The sequence below is a fragment of the Xiphophorus hellerii genome, chromosome 18 (assembly GCF_003331165.1).
Source record: "Xiphophorus hellerii strain 12219 chromosome 18, Xiphophorus_hellerii-4.1, whole genome shotgun sequence".
NCBI classification, from domain to species: Eukaryota; Metazoa; Chordata; class Actinopteri; order Cyprinodontiformes; family Poeciliidae; genus Xiphophorus; species Xiphophorus hellerii.
Window position 1 is genome coordinate 9,670,213 of NC_045689.1, and position 17,103 is coordinate 9,687,315.

A 17,103-nucleotide genomic window follows, 5' to 3' on the forward strand; every position below is an offset into this window, starting at 1 on the left:
TTTAGTGATTTCTATCTAAAATTAAATTTTATAACATTAAGTAGACCAAAACAAGCAATCCAGCTGAATAATAAGAATAAGGGAAGAATGTATAACATAAATAGTTCCTTAATAGAGCCAAGAACTCAACCCTGTGGTTGACACCTCCAGATGTCAAGCTTCAGGTCTCAAACATGATCTTGTTGACATGATTCTCTTGGGAGGATTTGACCAAAACCACTTTATAGCTGTATAAACTGACCATAAAGTGGAGCCTGCTAATTAAAATGCTCTAATTGACAGAGTGAAATACAGGAGTAGATAAAGTACGGCTTGACCTGCGAACCAAACTGTGCTGGTTTACTACCTGTTGCACAGCACCTTCCTCGAGAGAGCTTGGAAATACAGTTTTAAAGTGATTTGGAAGCTTGTGATTTGTAAAGGCTTCATTTGCGAAAAGAACAAGAAAAGGGGGCTGTTAGTTTTTCGCAAATATACAGTAAGTATCTGGTCTCGACTAATTCTCGACCAAAATATCTGGTGTATTGTTAACCCTCAACCAGTCTGCTAATAATCATCTAATACTATTAGCATTTTGTTTAGATGTTCTGTTTTCTTTAAGCCCAGCATATGGAGTAAAACATATCTAATCTACAAAATGAATAATAAAATGACCTAAACTGTATTAATCAACAGAAGCATAGATCATTGATATGTCTTTTCTTTCACTTAATTGCTTAACATACAAGTTTGAAAACTATCTTTAACTGTGTATTATTCATGTTATGAAAACATATGAATTATTATTTGCATATAGCATTCAGTATTTGATTTACTCCTTTTTGTTTTTGAGACGGACATTGAGAGATTAACAGCTCACTGTCGTAACATCTTGTCACTGAGCTCTGCTGCCGTCTGCTCTCATAACAAGGGGTGAACTTCTAAAACAGAGAAAGATCTGAAAACAAGCACAAGATGTTTCGTAAAAAAAAAAAAAAAGACGAAAAAAGACAGAGCTCACAGTTGCCTGCAAATGAGAGGAATATGTTTGAGCACAATTTTCAGTCATACAGACAGGAAAAATATGCGGGGATTTTCAAAGCGAGCTTGTGCTGGCAGAGAAGGGAAAAGCAGCAAAGTCTGACCCAGTGGTTCATTACATCACGGTCCAATCGTCAGACAGCAAGCCAGTACAAAGACTGACCCACTCTGTCTGACTGCAGCTTGTTTCTGATGCTGCTGCTTACACTTGTTAATTAGTATTAGTCAGTCAGGTATGTTTTGTATCAAATCCAATCATCTATATTAGCGAGTTAAATGATTGTATAATATAATGGATCTCTAATGTCCATCTCTGCTAATCTATAACGAAAGCAATGACGAAAAATACAATACAAGGAGTGAAACCTTTAGACAACACATTTTTTTGTTGACGTGGCTGTGATAAAGTGGCTACCCTCACAAACTCTAGAAAAAGTTCTGTGAGAATAAAGTTGCAATGAACAACAAACCAAGTGCTTTGCCATCAAGAAAATGAAGGTTAACGGAACCTTAATGGCTACAAAAACAAACAAAAAATAAATAAATAAGTAAAAAAGGACAATGATTCGTTTTTGGTTTAAATTATATTTTAGTTGCTTCTTGACTCTACAAATGGCTACACTCCAACTGCTGCATTAAATGCATGTTAAAACAATCTTTTTCGCACCACTGATGGAAAAAAAAAAAATTGCATTGCTTCATCTCATTCCCGCTCCCGGTCTGTGTCTCTGTGGATAACAACCTTGGCTAAATGACAAACATACTTCATAAATGGATGTGAATTTTCCCAGAAGGCAGAATGTTGGACTGCAAAAACGCAGGAGGTGGGCAGACTCATACATATGTCTCTGCTTTTAAACAAGCAGCTATCACATTATCTTCATCTGCTATGGGCAAAAAAAACCCCAGAGGTATAAATATTTATAGTTATGAACAATTTCATGTCACTAATCAGGTAGTCTAACTATTTAACACGTTATTAATACCATCCTGACATTTTTCATATTTTGTACAGCATAAGGTTGACTTTAACTGTAGATAAAAGACAGCATCGTGATTTTGTTGTACAAATCCTATGATCTTGATTTTCTTTGTGACTGGTTAATTGCTGCCTGCAGCTTTTTTTTTCTTTTTTCACAAGATGAGCAATTACAGATTTTCTTATTCCAGTATTCTCTCTTTTTCTGAGTCACAACATGCATTTCAAGATATTTAAAATGCATAATGCAAAACACCAAAATCCACAAGATGAGAATGTGTGAGTCTAACACTTTGGCGTTCAAGAAGCACAATGTAAGACTTAGAGAACATTATCTGCAAAACTGCTCTGTTTTGTCTTGGTGTCTTGGAAGCGGAGGAAGTCATGGAAAGGTCAGTATAATTTATAATCAGTTTAAGAAGAAAGGGAGGAGGAATGTGTTAGAGTTTACATTTTATTTACAAATTCCAAGTTTGTCTGCACATATCTTCTTCTATGTTTGTGATATTTCCTTGAATATCTTCCTTTATTATCGACCAGTAGCATAAATTCTGATATTGGTAAATAAATCTGATGTACAAAGTGTTAATGTAATGCATGATATTACATGACACCATTATAAACAGCTTCATTCCCAAACTACCTCTAAATAAAAATAATTCAAATATTCAGGAACTTTTACACGTTTTCTCAGTTTATTGCCTAAAACAATAGTGCATTTAATTGGGATTTTATGTGACAGCAAAATGAAAGTACAGGATTAATAATGAAGCATTGTTTTCAAAATCCCAATTTTAAAAGTGCGACATGGGTTTGTATTAGGGTTCTAGACCAGACCAGTGCAACCATTTGTTTTTGAAAGGAACTTGATTAGAATTAATTTTTTGAGTTATTTAAGCTCAATAATAATAATAATAATAATAATTACTAAACAGATAGCAACATCAAGACCACAAAACATATCAGGCTGTTTTGGAGCAGAGCTTTAAGCCCCAAACTAAGAGTAATAAAATAACCTACACTGTATCAATCAACAGAGGCATAGATCATTGATATGTCTTTTCTTTCACTTAATTGCTTAACATACATGTTTGAAAACTATCTTTAACTGTGTATTATTCATGTTATGAAAACATATGAATTATTAAAGTTCTTCAAACTCATGTCTAACACATTTAATATGAAACTAAAGACAGACAAATAAACAAAGAAATCACAAACTGTGCCACTCCTAGAAGAAAAATGAACTGTCCAAGTTGATAGTAACGAAACGTCACAAATAGACTTTACAATCCACACGCTGAAACCCAACAAGGCTCCTTACTTAGCATTAAAGAACACTGAGATCAATCTAAAGCAGCTGAGAGGAATCCTTTGGCAGATCTGTCTCCAAACATCTCACCGTGTTCTGCAAGGTGTTTGGCAAATAAATTTAAATAACTAATTTCAACCCAGACTCTGACACAATATTTTTACTCTATTAATTTTGCTTTTGGTATGATAAGGCAATATATAAAAAGCTCACTTGTAAAACTCAAATTATAGCACACGTCTAAAATGTAATAATAATAATAAAAAAAATCACCATCTACCAAACCTGGAAGCACTATTCTGTTGACATAAGTTTGAAAAAAATGGGTCAATCAGGGCCATTTACTGCAGTGGGATCTTTCCCCCAAAGAAATGTTTGGTGAGGATAGATACCCAAATCTCAATGTTTAACATATTTTACTCCAACCCTTTCCCTTTGCCTTACTGATCTTTAGTGCACTAGACATCAGTAAGGCACTAAAGATGTTAAGGTTCGATTCACACAGCAATTAAATGGTGCTAAAAGTTAGCAAATCTTAATCTGCACATTTTTCTAATTTTGAATCTAGATTCAAACGGAGATCTGTTCCTGAAATTGCATCACCAAGTACGTCACTTTGTTGATGCGGTTTGTTAAAATGAGGCAAAACATGTCAGGATATTAATCCTTTCTTCTGATGAAATCTGCCTGATATTTCAGCAACTAACTAAAGATTCAAATAAATTGTCTAAGCCAGGGGTCAGCAACATTTACAATCCAAAGAGGCATTTTAAAAATGATTCAATTTGTGAAGTCACAGAAATGGTAACCTGGGACTTTTTATTCTAAAATAAAATTTTGAATATCAAGAAATGAAAACACAAATAAAAATGGAAATTACATTGCACTATTTTGAATATGAGTCAACAGGAAAAAACACGGAAAGTATACAGATTCCTCTTTTAAAAAAAATATGAAAGATATCAGAAGAAAAATGACTAATGTTATGTCATTTGCATCAAACTCTGCTAATTAACCCAGTAAGGTCCATCAACATAATCATTAAAGGGTAAATTATTTGAAATTTTAGCTACTTCTGCTCCCTTCGTGTTTGTGGCTGAAGAGAGATTATAAACAACAAGTGCAAATTGCTCACATTTGATAGGTGATAGGTGGAGCTGCTACTGCATGTATTTAAATCAAACTGCTTTGTAAATCCAGAGCAGAAATTAAGCGAATAGCAGAATCAAAGCAATGGAAAGAAAAAAATAGCAGATGGAACTGCTTCGTAAATTTCTTCCTCAGTGTTCCTAAAATGTGGAAATCATTTTAGGGCACTGCCATCATTTTACCTCTGCAGCACCATCAAGTGCAGCACATTCAGATACAGTATCCTCAGTCTCCTTTAGAGTGCTGCTCAAGATTTCCTAATTATATAAAATTATAAGTAACCACATGTCACAAAAAGCTAAAAGTGTTAAATATTTTACACTGTGCTTTCATATTTAAGACTTAGATGTGCTTTACACGCAGGAGCTGTAGATGATATAAATAATTCTCAATGCTATCATTTAATTTAAAATCTAGCAGTATTTCTTTATGTTATCGCAGATGGAAAATGAATTTGTTTTCAGTGGAAATATATAGTGTGTAAATAATGTTTACAAACCACTGTAGGCAGCATGGGGCATAAACATTTAGATTCAGGGATGTGTTCATTTTTATGACATGAAAGATTAATTTCAACACATTAACGCTCTCTGAGTTTATATGTGCTGTTTTCTGTGCCAGACTAACTGTAACAGAGACTCAAATCTTACCTCTGTCAGACCATGCACCTGCTTCAGTAAATCTGCTCTCCGCTCTTCCGCCTGCCTCACGTGGAAGGAGTTCCTTTGACTCTGGACAACAAACACTATCTCCCGCAGGTCTAGAGGAACACAAAGGACAGAGATGTGGGACGGCTGGCGTACTGTGAAAATGGATCATGGCAATCGATGACCTTCTGAAAGTAAGACAACACAAGAGTCACAGCCTGAATAGCTGAGGTGACTTTGGCTAATCTCCATTATTGGCCTGATGATAATAACCACAACTCCATGAGCGTAATTGACTTGGGAGAGAGTATGTAAATGCCACAGCAAAGACTGTTTTATTAAATAAAAGATTAGCAGTCAGATGGGGTGAGGTTCAGTAATACCCAAAAGGTTGACAAAGCCCAGCTGTCCACTTCTGCTGTAATTAAAGTGGTTGCAGCATCAGTAAAAGTCAGCCATGAAAATGAAATGTTTAGGCTTTAAGGATAATAAAATCTGCTTATGAATTGATAATAAAGGCTGCTCTGACATCATGCATGGATTCTATTTTTGTCATTGAATCAAGTGGCTGCAGGTCGTCTCTGTGTGAAATATATTCACAGGACTGTAAACAGAAAACGGCTCAGGGAGGAATCCTGTTATCTTCACAAACAAGTCCAGATAAACCCTGTAGCTCTCAACAACAAGAAACAAAAACAAAAGACCAGAGGGAAGGGATAAAAAAAGTCTGTCATTTTGTCTTTGGCTCTGTGCAATTACATTGGACGACTCTTCAATCCCACAAGCTGTCCTTTATGTCAATTTAAAATCTGCAGAACCTGACAGAAATGACTGCTACAACAAAAAAGCTGCACAGTAATTTAGAGCTCGGAGGTGGGGTGCAATATAAGGCCAGAAGAATAATGAAAACAGCCAGCTTGGTGAAAAATGACCCCACATACCTCAGCAAAATTTATTGGTTAGTTGAGTATTTGCACAGCATATGGTCATAAAGTGTGTACAGTGTAATAAAGTTTAATTACCTTACAGAATGATCTCATTGTAGGCTACCAAATTTGATTACCAACAGAATTTTAACATTTCAAAAGTTAAATAGGAACAGTGACTTGCAAAATTGATCACATCCCTTATACGTTTACAGAATTCATAATGTAATAGCTGCAAACTTCACTGTATTTTGTAACTGTATTTTCACTATATTTTGACTGTAACTGAACAAATAAATAACGTAATTATGAATAAATTCAAACCTATAAAGTGTAGTCTGCACTGGAATTCATGCACTCTAATCTAATGCACCTTAATAGGATGCAGCAATACTAATTGCCAAGCACTTTGACACAACTGTAAGTGTCCCAAACATGGCTGTCCACTTTATCTGACAGGCTACGCAAGGCAAGCATCAATCAGGGGAGCAACTCTGGAGGAGCCGCAGAGATCTGACCTTTAGATGGGAGGATATAGTCAACATTAAATCGGGCCTTCATGCAGCAATGCCAAGAAACAGAAATCCATAAAAAGCTCCTGCTTTTCACAAGCCAAGAAAAGGACACAGAAATCATGTGGAAGAAGATGGCTTCTATGTATTGTGATTATCAAGTTTTGCCACAGAATCTAAGCTGGATTGAGATCTAGACTTTGACTGGACCATTGTAACACATAAGTATTCTTTGATCTACGCCATTCTATTGTAACTCTGCCTGTTGCTTGGGGTCATTAAAATGTTGGCAGTTGAACTTCTACTCCATCCCCAGCCTCCAACAGGTTTTCTTCAGGGATTTAATTTATTCTATCCATCTTCACATCAACTCTTACCAGTTCCCATGCCCCTACTGATACACAGCATCCCAGCAGTCAGGATGCTGGCGGACCTGTTAAACAGTGGGGATGTCCGTTTATTTTCCCTCACATTTGTTAAATTGACTAAAATGTTTAATTTTGGCCTTATTTAAGAATTATTTTGTATTAAGCACCCAAGTCATCTTGGGGAAAAAAGGAACCAATTTAAACAGGACACAGATGGTCTAAAATGCATGTGGAAGAACTGTTCAGTGCAAAGATTAACAATGGCAAGATGAGATGGATTAGCTCTACTTCAATTACTTGTCCTCCTAACACTACAGGTTCAGTTGTCAGAGGCCAAGGTTACAGACAGATAAGTCACAGTATAGTATCTGTGCTAGATCTTTTTTAAATATATATAAAAAGACAGGTAGGAGTTTAACACCCTTATCTAGCTAATGACAAATATCGTCTTGAGCCTTGAGGTCTGGCGAGGCGAGAAATTACTCTCTAAATCTCTGCATGTCCATCTCAAAACAGATCCAGTCTCAAGAGTTGATGTCAGTGAGAACACCACCTCCAAATGTCCTTCTGCTGTTGGTGCTAAATGAGTGCGTGTGTGTGAGCGTGTGTGTGCATTGAACTAGTCCTAAAGCAGCCATTCTTGAGATCCCCAGTGGGGCATCAACCTCCTGATGCTGCACTATACAGCAACAGCAGCTAAAAGACACTGAAGGCAAAATCAGATAAGCACTTTGCCAATTTCTCATTGTGTAGATAATGCATACGTTGTGTCAAAGTAAACGAGAATGAGAGGCAAAAAAAGAAACTAATTAAAGCTGAATTCACCGGTCTTGACTCCACACTAATGGCTTTCGATTAATCATCCAACTACGAGGCAAAAAAGGGGAAAGGAAAAAATCCTGTTGTTGTGCCCTTCTTCCTCCATCTCTATCATTCCTGTGTCCTTCCGCTTGTTCAAAATCACCTTTGTGCACCATGCTGATAATCATGGCAGTGCAACCGTCCAGTCAATACAACTACCTGTCTTAAAAGGAGGACAAACAGGACTTATAGCAATGCCTTTGGAGGCAAATATGCCTCAGGTTATTTTTAATGAAAAATAAATACACAGTAAATATTTAAAAGGTTGAAGGTAGAAAGTTATTTGAAACACTACAGTAAAAAAAAATATGTTGGGACTTAATGGTTCAGTTTGGACTCATGATGTGGTTTAAGTGACAGGGATCAGTGCTGGGATGAATGTTATGAGACTTTGCTTATTCCTGTACTGTTACAGAAAAAGTGAGGCGCTAGAGTTGAACTAGGGTTGTTCACTGTGAGATGTTTGTTTTGCAATCTGACAAACGGTTTATATTTAAGATCCTCTGAGCCAGAACTGCACCAAGGGCAGAAATAACTCCCAGTGGTGGCATGCCTTTGCTCTGTTTGATTCTGACAGCATGCTGCAAACTTTAAATGAAGCCACCAGTGCATTTAAATCCACAAATCTTTCAGCATGAGTCACCTATAAAACACAATTATAATTCTTCTTGCAACACTACACTAAGTCTAACACAGTAATTATATAATTCAATAATATAGCCATACATTTTCATGGTATTTGCTCTTGAGGAACAAATACTGATACATACATGTTCTCTGTGATTTAACACATTCTTGTTACACAAAATATGCAGGTTTTCTGAAACTTAGCAGTAGCCCTCATACATTTTTTATTGACTGAAGGAACACATTTTATTTTAATTGAATTCCACATGTGAAAACACAGAAGATGGTAAAATTTAGAAACATTTCCTAATTATTACAAACATTGTGTCCTACTTTCAACAGAGTTTACAACACCTTGGAAAAGTATAAGCACCTCTTTAACATGCATATGTTAAAGGGTTGCTTATACTCAAGCTTCAGTGTATTTTGTTGGGATTTAGTGTGGTGGATTAAAACAGAGTAGAGCATAATTGTTAAGAGAAAGAAAAAGGATTTCCAGTTTGCAAATATTTGCAAATAAAAATGGCTAAAATGAAGGGAACATTAGTATTCAGTGCTCCTGAGCCATTACTTTGTTGACTCACACTACAAACTTCCAATTGGAGCTAGGTCTGAATGATTCGACAACATGAAGATAAATATATTCCACTGCAGGTCTGGCTGTACTGTAAGTTTAGGGTTGTTGCCCTGCAGGAAAGTTGACATCCTCCTCAGTCTCAAATGCTTTGTAGCCTCAAAGAATTCCATCCATCTTCCTATCAACTTTGAAAAGCTTCTGGCCTGTCACAGTCTCAGATGTTCAACCTTTCTTCTGTGTTCCTTGGACTTCATGATTCTGTTTGTTCACTGATGTTCTCTAACAAACCTCTGAGAATTCCAGAGAACAGATGGAGCTATAGTGAGATTAAATTACATAAAGTTGGATTATCTGAATTATTTCAAATGTAATTATTAGCATTAACATTTTAAATACGGGTGTCAGAGTAAGTGGGGCTAAATAGAAATGAGAACTTTTAGAGATTTACTTAAATAAATAACTGTATAGTCTTCCTTCAAGTTCACTTGTTATACATTTATCTATCATAAAGCTCCTCAAAAACACAGAGTTTAAATAGACAAAATACAAAAGAGTTTAAGGATTATGAATACTTTTGATAGATATGATAATAAAATAATTAAGTTGCTATGAAAACATATTTTCTTTGCTAGAAAGTTAAACCTTAGAACTGAAAAATCAGTTCTTTCATACATGGAACAGGTAAGAGAGGGGGGGAAAGAAGATTGGAGGTTTTGTGGGAAATGCAGTTAAATCCCTGGGCTCCTCAGTGCAAATGATGTTATTTTGCCAGGTTGATGGAACTAGAAAGCATGAGTCCAGAGTTCAATTATGTCTACCAGTTCAGCATTGCTCAGGGGCCACTTCATGAAAAAAATAAAAGTCTGCATCAGCCTTGAAATATACTGGATGAAATAAGAAAGAGGAGAAGTCTCCCTCCCCGACTGTGTTATTATCTGATGCTCTTCTTAAGGTGCAGAGCTATTCTCTGAAGGCCATCACCATCTGGCTCATAGTGAGCTCAACAAACATTTCGAGTGCGCAGATGCTGCTTCAAAATTTTACATATGAGAACTTACACAATTAGTCTACTTTGTAGACTAATCATCTGCAAAGTATCTGTTTTTCTAGGTGATTGTATGTAAAAAAGACTGTATTTTCCAGGCCACTTGTGATGCAGTGTTGTCACCTCTGACGCAAATTGATAGTGACACTTCCTTAGAGCAGATTCCAGATGTTGCCAAGTGGTAGAAGAGATGAGGCTGCATCGACCTCCAGGGACTCAAAAAGTAGGTGTGTGTAGTCATGGGAATGGTTTATTTTAGCTTAGAGTATTAGTATCCACACCGCCCAAAAATGCAATATGGGAATGAACTGCAAACATGCAAAACTCATTCAGCTCTGGCTCACAATTCTGCAAGAGCAATGAGGATTCTCGGTGCAAAAAGTGGATAAGTAGAACAATTTTCATGATAAATGTCTGCAGAAAGCCTGATGGATAAGATTCAGTGGATGGGGCCATTAGGCTGTTGTGGGAGCAAATCAGGTCCACAGCATGTCTTTGCATGCACACAGGCAGAGAAGTGAAAGGATGTCAATAGCTTATTTCCATACTATTCCCAATTGTGCTGGTGTGAAAACCTGATCCACTCCAATGCCTCATATGATTGGACTCCTGGAGACAAGATGGTCCAGAATTATCTCTCACCATAAAAGTCAGCTTCTATTTTTTCCCACATCATGTTCAAGACAATGTAGGGGAGAAAGACAGTAAAATCATATTATTGAGAATAAAAGATTTAGGAAGCTAAAGTCTTAAAGCATATATTTAACACATTACATTTTTGGGAATTGTTGAAAGTTTGATTTAGATATAAAAACGATTTATTTCCCTCCCACCGACACTCATCTCATGTGGCACAAGCCTATGGATCACGCGGTAAGTGCAATGATTTTCTATCAGCCGCCGTCTTCTGTTAATACATACTTTTAATTGCCTTGCAAAAGATCAATACAGAGCATAGTGTATTTAAGTTTCAGCATGCTGCAGAAAAAAAATCAATATCACAAATATCAACTAATAAAACACAGAGAACAAAATATCAAGGGGGCAGCAAACTGAAATTGAATAAAATGAAGAAAAAGAATCAGCAGGGAGAGCGACAAAGTAGCAGAATCATCCGAGGCATCAAATTAAGAAAAGAGGAATTCAGGTTTTCAACTTATACTGGGTTTATATGTGTGTTGTGTGAAAGCACTGCAGTGGCTAAATGGACAAAAAGCTGCCTCCAACCCACGATAATTACATTTATTTGAGGTTCTCAGAGTTCAAGACTTTTTGCCTGAATATTCTCAAGACTAATGAATGCTGAACTCAACCTCGGAACCTCACTTAGCATCAATAATTCAGGGAGTTCAAGCAATTAATTCTTAACAGATTCCAGTTTTTGCCTATGAAGTCCATTTATCACTCCTAAGACCTGTGGATTAGTTGAAAGAGTATGGAACATGGCTTAAATGCTAACTATTTTCTTTAAAAAAAGAAATCAATAGAATGCATGATTTAATTCTTCTTATGCTATATGTAGTCAGGGCTTCTGGTATGTTTCACGATGGCTGGCTGAGTTTGGCTTGAAATGCAGATTTTATTAAAGCCAGTAATATGGCGGATTCACTCAAGCCGAAAATAGGCAAATTTGAGGCTGCACCCAATTTTTGGGTACATCTCTAGATAAAATAAAACCAAAATGAGAAAGGAGAGCTTAAAACTTGGGGGGGCTTCAGAAAGTAATATATATATATATATATATATATATATATATATATATATATATACACTGCCTGGCCAAAAAAAAAAGTCGCCACCTGGATTTAACTAAGCAAATAGGTACAAGCCTCCTATTGGATAAGTACTGCATAGGCGATTATCTTTCGGCTGGCAACAAGTTATTTAACCCCAGCTGATGCAATGAGTAACTCCTCATTTCTTAAACAACTATGGCAAAAGACACATCCTGTGGTCGTGGAAAAGACGTTAGTCTGTTTAAGAAGGGTCAAATCATTGGCATGCATCAAGCAGAGAAAACATCTAAGGAGATTGCAGAAACTACTAGAATTGGGTTAAGAACTGTCCAACGCATCATTAAAAACTGGAAGGATGGTGGGGAACCATCGTCTTCCAGGAAGAATGTGGTCAGAAAAAAATCCTGAATGATCGTGATCGGCGATTACTTAAACGTTTGGTCAAATCAAATCGAAGAAAAACAACAGCAGAACTCAGGAGTATGTTTAATTGTGAACGCAAAAGCATTTCCACACGCACAATGCGAAGGGAACTCAAGGGGTTGGGATTGAACAGCTGTGTAGCTGTAAGAAAACCTCTAATCAGTAAGGCTAACCAGAAAAAAAGGCTTCAGTTTGCTAGGGAGCATAAAGATTGGACTCTGGAGGAATGGAAGAGGGTCATGTGGTCTGATGAGTCCAGATTTACCCTGTTCCAGAGTGATGGGCGCATCAGGGTAAGAAGAGAGGCAGGTGAAGTGATGCACCCATCATGCCTAGTGCCTACTGTACAAGCCTGTGGGGGCAGTGCTATGATCTGGGGTTGCTGCAGTTGGTCAGGTCTAGGTTCAGCAACATTGTGTGCCCAAACAATGAGGTCAGCTGACTACCTGAATATACTGAATGACCAGGTTATTCCATCAATGGATTTTGTCTTCCCAAATGGAACGGGCATATTCCAAGATGACAATGCCAGGATTCATCGGGCTCACATTGTGAAAGAGTGGTTCAAGGAGCATGAGACATCTTTTTCACACATGGATTGGCCACCACAGAGTCCAGACCTTGACCCCATTGAGAATCTTTGGGATGTGCTGGAGAAGGCTTTGCGCAGTGGTCAGACTCTCCCATCATCAATACAAGATCTTGGTGAAAGATTAATGCAACACTGGATGGAAATAAATCTTGTGACACTGCAGAAGCTTATTGAAACAATGCCACAGCGAATGCAGGCTGTAATCAAAGCTAAAGGCGGTCCAACAAAATATTAGAGAGTGTGACCATTTTTTGGTGGCGACTTTTTTTTTGGCCAGGCAGTGTGTATATATATATATATATATATATATATATATATATATATATATATATATATATATATATATTCTCCTGGAATAACACCAAGTTAAAACTATGAAAATATAAAACTGTAAAAAAATAAATTCTTACAAAAATCCTCTTAAAACTTCAGTTCAGTCTGCTCGCCTATGTGCATTTCTTTTTATCTCAAGGATAAAGAAATCTCCCGGTCATTTATTTTCCCACACCAGCAACTCAAAACGTCTATTTGGTGCCACACTCCATAAATTCGAATAGCACGAGTTTACTTCTAAGTGCCTGAATGGAAGGTAGCTGCAATTTCTTTTCCTGGTTCTTAAAGGCTTTTCACCCCTCATCTGAAGGGCTTCTTCACTTCTAACTGACTGAAGAGTTTCAGGCTCATAAACCTTTGCAGGGACATTAACTCTTTCAGCATCCTTGGCTCTTGTCCACATGAAAAAACCCAGGGACAAGTGTAGTATATGCAGGATGGTGAGGTGAGGAGTGCACAGACCACAGTATAAGAAAACTGAGAAGCTAATTCAAAAGCATGTTGCAGATTACAGAAGGCTTGTCTCCTTAGCTCAAGACTAATAAGGACTTTAAGATAGGGTATATAAAAAAGAAGACAAGCAGCAGTAATAAAGGAATCAATGTTGAGTCAAGTATGTTAAGTGGTAAACACAACAATACTCAGCGGAAGAGGAGGCTTCAGCAAGTATTTATTCTATATTTACAATCAGGGCTTGATACCTCGACTTAGAAAGTTTTATGGCTATTTAAACCTTGAAACATGCTAAATGCATTCAGGGTCAGTGACTCACATGTACCACAGGGTTGGTGAGTGAGTAAGTGACACGTAGTCAATGACTCTCACAAGTTCAACCAGTTTCTTACAAAAACTATTACTACGCCTTTTGACATTATTTTATAATCGCAAAAACAAATGCATTTTAGTTATTAAAAATCCTTTTCTGAATAGATCTAAATAAAGTTGCACATAACGTGGAACAAAAACAACAGCTATGGATTATGACTTTTTTTCTTACAAACAGGCCACAGGTGCTGTGTGAATTGGCTTTCCATTGAAGACTTTGTAGCCGCCTTTTACTGCACCTGCATCTTCATCTTCACTAAAAAGTATCGATATAAGAATCAGCATCGGTGATACTGGTGCTATATTTACGAGGTATTGGATCAACACCAAAATATGCGGTATTGTACACCTCTACTGTCTAGTGATGATGTTTGTTGACTATTAAACCTCTGAAACTTCCATGAAGCAGCTGTGTTTAAGCTACAAATTACTGACAGGTCATAATTAAATTATGTTTGAGGGCAATTAGTGCTCATTTAGTAAAATGACTGTTTTTTATTGCTATGTACATAGTCTAATAATATTAGTATCACATTTAAAAATAGAAGAAATTCAATAAGCTAAAAAAAGTGTGGCCTGGATATTTAATAAAAGATTCACAGTTTTTGCTATTTTGCTACAATCCATGTCCACACACCAGCTGTTGTATAAAAATATAAAATATCATTTCTGATTCAATTTATTGACCGTGCTGTGAGAAGGTTATATTCTATAAGGCCTTTGGCACAATTGGAAAAAGATATGCATCTCTGCAGGTTTTAACACTTATTTTTGTAAAAAAAAAAAAAAGCCTTTTTATTTTATTGCAGCTGGGTGAATGATTTCTTCTCCCCAGGCATTCAGGTAGAATACGCTCTCCAAGGTTTTTTTTTCCCTTTCTCCCAGATTTGCTGAGATGAACCGTGCTGCATTTTTAATAAGACTATGCAGCTGAATATGAATAGATGAATACTGTTTCTTTTTAGTTTGTGCCCAACATTCAGCAGCATAGCAGAAAATGGGCATTGTGTCAGATATTGTTTACCATGAAGTGAAATGAAAATGAAAAAAACTAATATATCGATTATTGTCTGCCTAACATGTTCGATATTAGAAATTAATTCATAATACGTTTTCTGTGAAAGGAAATTAAATTGCCATTATAACACAGGTACAGATCAACATGTTTTTAATTTCCAAGTTTTATCCTTTCACAGACTCAAATTTCTAAAATTCTGAAAGTCAAAAGACAGTTTTTGATAGGACAGCTATAAAAGGGATGGATGGATGGACAGACAGTGGCACATGGAAAACAATTGCAACATAGACATTTCTTCCCATTTTCTATTTTTTGTCCATATTTGGAAAATACTTACTCTTAATTTACTGACAGTGATCCTGTAAAGACACTATTTAGTTGGTTGTACAAAGAATCTCTTTTAAACAATTGTTGCAAGCACTGTATCATTTATATTTCAAAGGTTTCTTAAAGTTGTCTCAATCTACAGTCATCGGGGTCATGTAAACGCAAAGAAGCTATCTGAAATCATTGATGAAATAATTGATGTAATAATTGATGTACACAGAACCAGGTATGGCTTTGTTAGCTTTCAAGGAGAACTCCTACTCAAACATTTTTATCGACCTTTAAGAAGAATGAGGTCAGCCCAGCTGCAACATTCACAAAGCTCCATTTAAAAGAAATGAAAGAAATAATTCCCTTCTTTATACCTAAATATCTTTATACCTAAAAACAGCAAGTAAAATTTACTTCTAAAGAAAATTGTTTAAAATAAATCTGACAACATTTCTTTTAACCAAGGGAAAGAAAATTCACCAGTTTTATTTGCCACTGTGGTAAATCTTATGGGCTACCATAAGAAATCCAAATCATCATTGAAATCACATGATTAAAGATGAATTGTTTCAGACGTGTCACAGAAGACACAAGCAAAAGAAGACAGCAGGAATATTTCAGCCAGTAAAACCAAAACATGTAGCTTTATTTTTAACTTTACAATTAGGCAAAATTCAGCCTATGATTGTTTTTTTTGTTTGTTTTTCATTAAAACATGCATAAGGAGTTAATGAGTCCTCTGTCTCCAGTTCCCACTATAGCTTCCTGCCAACATGGCTAAATACCTGTTAATAGCTCATTGCCAATATGTCAACTTTAAGGCTTTGTTCTTTACAAAGCTCTGGTTTGACTCTTTAACTTCTTACCAGCTTCACAGATGTCTTGAAGCACTGTTATAATAAGCTGAGATTCTGTTTCTAATTGCAAAGAATGCCAAATAAACAACATAGGGACTTTATGCCTGAAGACGTTTGACAAATAACTGGGACACAACATTCGAGACAAGAGCCTGAGGCATTATACTGACCTCTGACCTTCAAATAGCATATTTTAAAGTTAATTAAAGCAACTTACAGTACCTTAGTAGTCACAACACACTAAATGCTAAGTGCATTGTGTGCTCAGATTATACTATAAGCTATTCCTGAAATCAGTTTATGTGGTGCAATTGCAAGCTTGTTATTTTTCCTAATTAAAACACTAGAAATAATATCAAAGCTGAGTGTAGTATGACTGATGTTTGGTATATATAAATTAAAGCCAAAACAAAATTATTTTTAACTACAGATTTAGGTTCAAAAGTAATATTTTCATTTTCACAAAATGTTTCGTCTGACTGGAAGTAACATTAACATTTTTGATCAGCCCAGCAAGAGTATCAAGTTAAATCTGAAAGAAAATCTGGGCAGGGAGCTAAAAAATTATGGAGATGGCAAGGAGGCCATCCAACTTCAAAGATTTGAAGGTTTATGGCAAAAATAAGAATTCTAAATACCAGACTAAAAAGCTGCTCAGTAATTACCAGAGTATTAGGGTTTGACTGCTGATGAGGCACAAAAGATTTTTAGACCATTATTGAAAAGAGTATAAACTAATACTGACATCTCATTTTTTTAATAAACTGTAAATGGAGTAATAGTGTACGTACGCATTTTACATTCTAATGTACAAAAGTTGTCAAGCTTCTTGTAAATGCTCACTGTTAAACTAATTTCTTATGTGGTTATTTAATTGGAAGCAATATCGTCTTAAACCATTCTTGTAAAAAAATTGAAAATATATAAATTAATCTATTGTTATTAGACTTATTATTCATATATATGCTTACTTTTGTT

The 17,103-nt window shown here is 36.1% G+C and overlaps 1 protein-coding gene across 1 annotated transcript in view; it reads right to left on the reverse strand.

The window, feature by feature from the left end:
- The window catches only part of b3glcta (beta 3-glucosyltransferase a), an 84,784-nt gene that overhangs the window by 30,375 nt on the left and 37,306 nt on the right, over positions 1–17,103 (reverse strand). The window contains exon 4 of the mRNA XM_032545769.1: positions 5,111–5,220. Within this exon, the coding sequence (XP_032401660.1) occupies positions 5,111–5,220 (110 nt within the window). The remainder of the gene's footprint in view (positions 1–5,110; positions 5,221–17,103) is intronic.